Below are 9,839 nucleotides of genomic sequence, written 5' to 3' on the forward strand. Positions count from 1 at the left end.
TATATATAAATAAAATAAATCATTTTGTACTCCATTTATACTGAGAGAAATTTCTAATTATGAAGACAACAAAATTAAATAATTTCATATTTTAAAGTCCTTCACATGGAAAAGTTTGAAAACCCCTGGGTTTAATTATTAGCATTTAGGATGAGATTATAGGACTACCATCACCACAAGTTAATCCTACGCACAATAAATTAATTTGTTTTTTAATACAAAAATTTAGGTTTTCTAATCACACCACAAAGACAGATTAGAAGGGAAAGTGTCGCCGGGTGCAAGATGTCTGGGTAAAAACCTGAAGTCCCCACACAGTGGAGCCAGATTATTACAAAGCCAATCTAGGAGACACATGTCTCCTTCAATGAGCCTCAGAGAGAACAGGAGCAAAGAGCACAGAGGAGAGATGCACTGAAAGAACACAGATAGCAAATGAAAAAGACAACAGCAGGACATCTAATGAGTTGATGACAGAACTCATATGGAGCTAAGATGAGAAAAAGCACAAAAAAAAAAAAACTATGTGTGCATGTCTCTGCCAGCTCTTGCTCTTGTTTCCTCTCATGCTCTTTTCGGTCGCTCACAGGACGTACCAATACCGGATCCATCTTCTGCTGCTAAGGACTCAGCCAGCTCTTTAGCTTGGGCAAGTCCAGGAATATTTTCATCAGCTTCCTTACCCTTCAAGAGACTATCACACCCTCCATTCTGCTTCTCTGCAGCTGAAGGCTCATGAGTACCATTGGTGTTTGCCGATTTCAGATCTGCTGGGGCTTCCTGGTTTTCAGGAGCAGACTTTTCAGACATAGTCGTTGCCTCTGAGTCATCAGGGGTCAGAGTGGATTCGGAGGATGTTGGAGAGGTTGGCATGCCGTCAGGAACCTTCTCAGATGTTTCAAGGGCCTGAGGCTTGCTTTCAGACTCCGCATCTGCAGTGCTCGTGTCATGCAGGGCTGCAGTCTTGTCTTTGTTTGCTTTCTGCTGCATTAGCTGGAGTGCTGCCATCTTCATGAAGAGGAGATATCTGAGGCACAAGAGGATGAGATGTTTAGACCAGTCGACAAACTAGCCTTCAGGACTTTCAGAGAAGATTCATTTAATTTAAGAGAAGTAATAGTTACTACTAATAATAATTACTATTATTAGTTTTTTATTAGTGTATTTTATTAGTAGTAACTATTACAAAAACAAAACTAAAATATATGTAAATATTTATTTTAAATACATATTTAATTGTTTATTATTTATGCAAATATTATTTTAAATATGTATATTACATATGTTTTACATTAAATTTTTTGTAATAGTTACTAATAAAAAATTACAAATAATATTAACAATAATTATGACAGTAAAATGAATAATTATAATTATTATTACTATTATTATTATTATAAAAAATATTTAAGATATCCATTTTTTAATCAATAACAACCTTATGGAGCACAAAAATCCATGACAAAGACCTTGAGTAGTTTTGTAAACACATTGCCCTCCTAGACATAAAAACAGTTTTTCCCCCATGCCATCTCCAGCTTAAACAGCTAACATATGAATCATTACCTGCGTTCTGTAATTCATTTCCGTAATTCATCATTCTACATCCTTAATTATTGCCTCTTTCTCAAGTATTATGTAAATACATATGCATATCTCTTTATTTATACAGTTCTATATAGAGTAAATAATGCACAAATCTGTACATAAATCTACTGTTCCAGATTCATACACATTATTTATTGTTACGTTTTTACTATTTAAATGTTTTTTTTTTGTTTTGTTTTTTGTTCTTTGTTCTCACGTCAGATATGTATGTATGTATGCATGTATGTATGTACCAGGAGCACCTTAAAAAAAAAAAACAACAACAAATTCCTCGTGTGTTTGCACACACCTGGCGAATAAAGCTAATTCTGATTCTGATTCTGATTCTGATATTCAAAGAACTGCTTATGATTCAAACAAAGACCTATTTGTGATTGACGGCAATGATAACATCCTAAAATGCTGGTTTGTTTCTTTTACAAAGCTATCATATGGCTTCAGAAGACTTTGAATATACAGATTCAGTCATATGAACTACTTTTATGGTGTCTTTTTGGAACCTGAAATCCACTGCTAGTATATAAATCCTTCATTAGACAAGAAGAGTAACTTTACTCTTTAACTTTAGATTTGAATGAGCACGTTTATCAAGTAGCAGGAACACACCTGTGCTCTACAAAGGCCTCAATGAGCTCCTGGCGCAAGCAAGCCAGCCGATGGCGATGCTGGCGGGGGAAACCCAGCTTCTTGCTCTCTGGGGCGAGCTCTTCGCCCTCCACCGGCAGGAAATTGAGGTCAGGTGGGAAGGTGCGCAAAAGGTCCAGGATGTAATGGCGGCCATCGTTGCCAATGATACCCTTACACTCCACAGAGGAGAAAAGCTCTACAGCGGTGTCTTTCTCATTGAGCACAGCGTGGTGCTGCACCTTCAGTGGGCGGCTGGTCTTCTCCAGAAGCTCCAGATACTTGGGGTGGGACACTACGGTCTTCCCGAAGTCAATGGAGCCGTAGATGACGCTCTGCTCCTGTTCCCGCTCCAAGATGCCAGGAATGATGGACTGTGCGGTTACACGGTAACCTCTGTAGTCCACCACCACCGTGCCCAGGGTGTAGAGCCCCTCCACGTCCACGGCACTGTATGCCCTCACCCCATTCAGGTCGTTGGTGGGGGCAGCATGGGCAGCAGCGTCTCCGCCCAGCTCTCTGTAGTGGTCACGTACATCAAAACCCAAGCTGAAGAAAATGTTGTTCCAGATGAACATCTGCATGCGCGTCTCTTCTCCAGGGTTGATCGCCATTACATTGCCATCGATCACCGCCATTGCGCCACGCGTCGCCGCAGCAGCAAAGTCGCTATGAACCTATGAAACAGAAGCGACTTTGTGAGCTTCACACTGTTGATCAAATGAAACCGTAATTGTTCTAAAGCTAGTGTTGGTATGTTCACCTTGAATATGGCTCGTTCTCTCAGCAGGCGCTCAGGGAGGTTCTTACGAGAAAGTTCTCTGGTTGTCTGGAGCTCCTCGTTCCAGTCTCTAGTCTATCACAGAATACAAAGAAACTTTAATAGCACTATTTAAAAAAAAAAAAAGTCCACCGAAAATTGAAGGAAGAATGGCTTTAGGACATACTTGGCCAGGTATATGCTCCTCGTCACCCAGACGGGAGGAGGCCTCGATGAGCTCCTGGCGCAAGCAAGCCAGGCGATGGCGATGCTGGCGGGGGAAAACCAGCTTCTGGCTCTCGGGGGCGAGCTCTTCACCCTCCACCGGCAGGTAGTTGAGGTCAGGTGGGAAGGTGCGCAAAAGGTCCAAGATGTAATGGCGGCTATCGTTGCCAATGATACCCTTACACTCCACAGAGGAGCAAAGCTCTACAGCGGTGTCTTTCTCGTTGAGCACAGCGTGGTGCTGCACCTTCAGCGGGCGGCTGGTCTTCTCCAGAAGCTCTAGATACTTGGGGTGGGACACTACGGTCTTGCCGAAGTCAATGGAGCCGTAGATGACGCTCTGCTCCTGTTCCCGCTCCAAGATGCCAGGAATGATGGACTGTGCGGTTACACGGTAACCTCTGTAGTCCACCACCACCGTGCCCAGGGTGTAGAGCCCCTCCACGTCCACAGCACTGTACGCCCTCACCCCGTTCAGATCATTGGTGGGGGCAGCATGGGCGGCAGCATCCCCGCCGAGCTCCCTGTAGTGGTCACGTACGTCAAAACCCAAGCTGAAGAAGATGTTGTTCCAGATGAACATCTGCATGCGCGTTTCCTCTCCAGGGTTGATCGCCATTACATTGCCATCGATCACCGCCATTGCGCCACGCGTCGCCGCAGCAGCAAAGTCGCTATGAACCTATGAAACAGAAGCGACTTTGTGAGCTTCACACTGTTGATCAAATGAAACCGTAATTGTTCTAAAGCTAGTGTTGGTATGTTCACCTTGAATATGGCTCGTTCTCTCAGCAGGCGCTCAGGGAGGTTCTTACGAGAAAGTTCTCTGGTTGTCTGGAGCTCTTCGTTCCAGTCTCTAGTCTATCACAGAGAACAAAGAAACTTTAATAGTGCTATTTGAAAAAAACTAAACCCACTGCAAACTGAAGAAAGGATGATTTTAGGGCATACTTGGCCAGGTATATGCTCCTCGTAACCCAGACGGGAGGTGTAGGCATCCTCTGCTCTCACACAGTCCATGGCATGATCAGTCTGTGGTGCAGTCCAGCTGTACACTTGGAAGGGAGTGGCTATTCTCTCAAATGGATGTCTTTGAACCCTGATGCAAGATCCACAATCATTATCAAAAAAAAAAAAAAGATAATACGATAACAGAATGAAGACCAGAAAAAGTCTCTAAAACCGTCACACAAAAATGTAGTCAAGTTATTCTCAACTAGGGAGTATTTATTTAAATATTTAAGTATTTAAATTAATAAATTATAATTAATATTTTAAAATAATCTAACAAGCTAAAAACATACAATTAAGATGTAAACTGAACTTTTTTTTTTAGGTACTTATACTATATTGACTGGGTTAAATAGAATTGCATTTCTAAAAAGAGACTAAAATACAATTTTCATTGACTAAAACTAGACTAAATGCTCAGACTTTTCGTCGACTAAAACTTGACTAGACTAAAAAGAGTATGAACGTGACTAAAACTAATAAAAACTAAAATGACAGTTTCACACAAAGACTAGACTAAAACTAAAATTAAAACAGGCCGCCAAAAACAACACTACTTAAAGGCCAACTTACAAAAAAGTAAGTTGGCATACTGCGGCTCCTAGATATCCTTATATTTCTCTCCTGAGTAGGATGTTAAAACTAAGTGCAAATGTGGCCTAGCGGAGATAAAATGTGCCACGATTGCTTAAGCAGGCTAGAGCCGGTTGCTTCAAAAGGAGTTCTTTATCAGTCTAATCACCTCTCAATTTTAGTGGGAGGTGAACTAAATATGTATTAACAATAATAGTGTATTACCTCTTCTTTTGCAGAGCGGTGAAGTTCTTCTTGAAGGCAGCGCTAATCTGGCTCAGTAGTTCCACTAGAGAGTGGCTGAGGAAGCTGGGGTTGGCTGGCTTGGGGTTGAAGGTATAAGTAGTGGACCTGCAATAATTATTTTCATGTTATGACCAATTGCAGAAAAGACTGGTATTACATTTCTGTACTATTTTGAGATTTGCTAAACATTACATTTAAGAGTGTTGTTAAATTATTACTGTTTTTACAATTTAACTAAGTGGCATTAGACTTAACAGCAAAGGTAATCTAAGTGCAAAAATAGGGGAAAATAGAACAAACAATTAAATATACAATACCAAACGGCAAATATTCAATGTTGATTGACCCTGATAAAAATTTTTTTTAAATGCTGTTTAGGCTATCAGTTTACCTGTTATTATGCAAAAATAGCTGACAATGGAATGCCACACTAACCAGTCAGAATGAAGTATTCTAGAGAGCATTATAGAGTGCAATAGTGCTCGTCCACTTTTTCAGCGACCATGGATTCAAACAAATTTTTCCCAAAAGGATTTAAAAAAAAGTTCAAGAGTTATAAACAATGAACCAAACCAAATAGTTACAAGGTGAATCAACATTAGAAACATTGATTTGAAGCAGGAAAGTATTTGAAAATTAGACAAAGGGTAGACAGGGTACTTGCGATTAATTGATGATCAAAAAATTATGCATAAATATAAATCTACTGATTTAAAGGATGTTGCTTTAAATTTATTGCAAAAAAACAGAGCTACAGAGGTCATAGCTAATGTAGTTTTTCCATGAGGAATTCCACTGTTAAACATGATTATTATAATATTGCATTGAAACAATGCAGACTAATGGCTTCAACAAAAGCATAAACCATCCATTAACAACCTAGCTCTTTAAAGCTTTAGAATTTTTCATTAAAAATCAATTCCCTTGTGGACCAAATGAATGGCACCAGAAATGGTGCGCTCTATAACTGACCACAGAAAGCCAGCCTGAGAAATCAGAATCAAGTACTCTAGAGAGCAGTGCAATCACTTACTGATTGAGGTAGAATCCGCGGGTGGAGGCAGTGATGCTGACGTGTCTGTCCTCAACAGTCACGATGTACAGATACATGAGGTCTCCGTGCATCTTCCTGTTGCCAGGCGGTGGGTTCCAGCCACTCATGGTCAAGACCTTCAGGCACTGCATTGGCTGCAGACAGAGGACAAGACGAAAGTAAACAAACATCTCAAAACAAAAGCAAGACATCATTAAGGAGTCAAAATCTGTAATCTGCTCCCACCTTCCAGTCTTTGTTCTGTGGCTGAAGGGGAACTAAAGGATGCTCTTTGCTGCCTGGCAGAATGTGTTCAGGCGGTGTGCAATCAATCTGCTCAAGTTCATTGCCCTTCTTTTTGCGTTTCCCAGTATCTGCGTAGGTAAGAACAAACAGGTCAATGAATACTAGCCGTCAACCTTCTAGAAACAACTTAAGACTCTCAATCTTGCTGTTACAGACCTCCAAGGTCTCCATCTGTGAAGACACTGAGGAACGAGAGGGAGTTGCAGTCCACTCCATTATAAGCGTCTGATGGATCTAGGCTCTTCAGCAGGTCTCTGATGTGACGGACGTGAATGCGAGCTTCACGTATTGTGTAGGGCTCTACAGCAAGAAAACAAAAACATTAAATACTCACTACCTTCAAATGAGACAATCAATTAATCGATTATTTGTTGACCTCAAAACTGCAAACTGCGTCTATTGCAGTGGCATATATTCACCGGCATGACAGGATGTGCAAATGCTACTCAAAAAGATATAAATTTTGAGTTTATATCTCACAATTGTGACTTTTTTCTCAGAATTGCGAGATATAGATCTCTTATCGACAAATAATCGATCGTCGATTATTGGTTGACATCCCTACTTGAGATGGAAGGTGTTGAATTGTACCTTCGACCACTTTAAGAAGGGAGCCTTCCTGCAGGCCTTCAATGGACTTGAGCTCGGCAAAGTTGTCGAGTACATTGCCGTCGAGCTGCAAGGAGAAGCAGGTGCGGTGGCAGGTGTCCTCGCGGTCCATCAGAACTTGGTGGATCTCTTGCACCATCTCTTGTGGTGACACCTGAGTAGGAACCACAGATTTTGTTACAATATTTTGTTACAAACGTCTCTGTGTAATGAGAAGTCAGCGTAGGATAAAGACTCACCTGAAGGTCAAAGGGTTCAGTTCCTGGTGCTTGGATCTTCACAGTGAAGCCAGTGTCTTGAATTACAATCACTTCCTGTTCGTTATCATCCTCTGCGTCGGCACTGCTGTCCTGCTTGGAGACGGCCTCCTCAGCCTGATCATGACCGGCTACTCCATTCATCACTGCGGTGTCACCACGGTGCCCTGTGGGTAGAAATTTTTTTTTTTTTTAATTTTACATTAATTTAAAATGATATATATATATTTTTTTTTACAAATAAAGATTCATAAAACAGTTTCAAACTGGCCTGTGATTAGTGATTTGAATCAGACTCACTTGGTCAGTTAATTACTCACAGCAGTTACTGAGCTCAAGAGTCATTTATGTCTGACTTTTAAAAAAGATTCCTGGTTCTGAAATGTGTAATTTTGTTTAACCCAAAGCACTGATTAATTGGTTTGTACAGTCAAAATTAAACATTCCAAAACAGTGTTGTTAGAGTTAACTAAACCTAAAATAAAAATTTTCCGTAATTTAAAGTGGAAACAAAATATAAATATTAAATGAAAAACTTTAGAAAACTAAAGACAAAAATTGGCAACTGAAATAAGTTACTGAACTACTAAGACTGAAACAAAAATAAATTAAAGCTAAACAGAAATATTAAAAACTACCAAAAAAATTACAAAAACATAAAATAACAAACAAAATTAAATTAAAATGAAAACTTAAAATATAAAAATAAAAGCAAATTTTAGTAATACTATAATAGTATATAAATATTTTTTAAATAACACTGTTTCAATAAAAGTTGTATTAGTTGATCATCATAATAATTTGTAACAGCCCTCTACTCACAATACAGACCTCACTAATCACTTAGCTTGTTGTTTAGCAGGTACTGCTTAGCCTGAAGGAGTTGCTTCAAGGCTAGTGGATTTTTATAACTAGGTCAGCCAACTAGCACAGCGGTCAGCTTCTGAGGGCCTGTGACACTTCACACACTGTACACAATACAGCTCCCACAGCGCAATGCCGAGCTGCCATGGAGATCTCCACGGCAACAGTTTAAGTCCTGGGTCTCGGGGGGCAATCATTCCCGAAAAGCTAGCCGAATGAATGCTGCCGGACTAGTGCTGGTGCAATATCATCTGACTCAATTGTCTGAGGAGGTCCCGTCTGCCTTACTGATTGATTCACTCGCACAGATCTGCTGAGGCTGCATGTTTTGCTACACATTGAATTGAATAAGAAGACAAAGACTTGAAATTCTTGCCAAGGCAGGCATGTTTTCAGATGCCACAGCTGTCTCGGCCGTAACTCTCAGGTAAAATACACTGTTTGCTTTAGACAACTGCAGCATGTCCTTGGCTCTCCTCAATGGTCACGGCTATAGCAACAAGCAGCTGATCTCACACTTCAGACACCGAGGACCACAGGGGAGGCAGATCAAACAGATTTCACAACAGAGGCTTCAAAAAACCCCAATCCCCATTTACAATCACTTAAAAACACGATTTAAGTATTATACACTTATGCCTAAGAGTAAATGACATGTAATGAGTAACCTCTTGTCACTGTGTAAAAGGAATGTGGAGGCTGAGCTTCCCTTCAGTAAGTTACAGCAGCCATCATAAGTTTAAAGTGAAACTGACTGTTTCTTCAGACCTAACGGCACCATATGGTTATTTTATCTTGCTCTAAATTTAATGTTTACACAGATATCCCCCAAATCCAATCCAAATCTAATCACAAGCATTAGGTCAGGTGGTGGAAGCCTATTGGTTAACTATAGGAGCTGTTACTTACTGCAGGGGAATTCTGTAGTCAAGTATACAAGCATTTTGACCAAAAAAAAAAAAAACGTATCTGATACATGGCAAACATGACAAAAAGTTCAAATATTGTCACAGATTAATGTAAAAAGCATCACAATTTGAGGTTATTTACTAGTCATTTTATTTAATCTTATTTTTGATTTTAGATTCAGTGTTACTTCAGTATCATTCAGATTCTATTATAGTTTTTATTAATATTTTGAATGATATATTTTATTTTTATATTTTCTGTTTTCAATATAGATTTAAAATTTTTGTAATTTTGTTGTCTTTTTTTTTTTTTTTATGTTTCATACATTTTTCCTTCATTTTTTTTAGTACATTAAACAAATGAAAGTTAAACTAAATTAAACCAAAAATGTCTTAGTTATGTTTTAGTTAAAGGGGTGGTTGATTGCGATTTCACTTTTTTAACGTTAGTTTGTGTGTAATGTTGCTGTTTGAGCATAAACAATATCTGCAAAGTTACGAAGCTGAAAGTTCAATGCAAACGGAGTCTTTTAAAATTCTGGCAGTTTAATGCCAGAAAAAAACGGCTGGTAGGGACTACAACGAGTTACTTCCCGGGTTTGTGACTTAAACCCAAATAAACCCCGCCCTCGGGAAAAGGCAGCAAAGGGGGCAAGGCCATGCTGCGCTGCTTTAGAGAAGAGGAAGAGAAAACTAGAGGTGCACGTAAAAATCTATTCATTTATGAATCGCGATTCTGTCTTTTAACGATTCTAATGGATTCACAAGTTTCAAAATCAATGTTCTAAAGCAGCGGTTCTCAATCCTGTTCCTCG

General features: G+C 39.6%; 1 protein-coding gene across 7 annotated transcripts in view; it reads right to left on the minus strand.

Annotated features, from left to right (window-relative positions):
• LOC107744785 (clustered mitochondria protein homolog) overlaps positions 1–9,839 on the minus strand; it is a 25,554-nt gene that overhangs the window by 8,085 nt on the left and 7,630 nt on the right. For 2 of the 7 annotated variants that reach the window (XM_016558599.1, XM_016558602.1), the window contains exons 2-12: positions 7,381–7,419; positions 7,235–7,341; positions 6,978–7,149; positions 6,543–6,686; positions 6,327–6,454; positions 6,081–6,235; positions 5,027–5,152; positions 4,169–4,316; positions 2,996–3,088; positions 2,215–2,909; positions 597–1,027 (exon numbers count right to left, since the gene is read on the minus strand). In XM_016558599.1, coding sequence (XP_016414085.1) covers positions 597–1,027; positions 2,215–2,909; positions 2,996–3,088; positions 4,169–4,316; positions 5,027–5,152; positions 6,081–6,235; positions 6,327–6,454; positions 6,543–6,686; positions 6,978–7,149; positions 7,235–7,341; positions 7,381–7,419 — 2,238 coding nt within the window. Of the gene's footprint in view, positions 1–596; positions 1,028–2,214; positions 2,910–2,995; positions 3,089–3,221; positions 3,900–3,985; positions 4,079–4,168; positions 4,317–5,026; positions 5,153–6,080; positions 6,236–6,326; positions 6,455–6,542; positions 6,687–6,977; positions 7,150–7,234; positions 7,420–9,839 lie in introns of all 7 variants that reach the window. The other 5 variants (XM_016558596.1, XM_016558601.1, XM_016558597.1 and 2 more) reach the window with 4 other exon arrangements.

Source organism: Sinocyclocheilus rhinocerous, unplaced genomic scaffold (assembly GCF_001515625.1).
Source record: "Sinocyclocheilus rhinocerous isolate Xijiao unplaced genomic scaffold, SAMN03320098_v1.1 scaffold738, whole genome shotgun sequence".
In the NCBI taxonomy this organism is placed as follows: Eukaryota; Metazoa; Chordata; class Actinopteri; order Cypriniformes; family Cyprinidae; genus Sinocyclocheilus; species Sinocyclocheilus rhinocerous.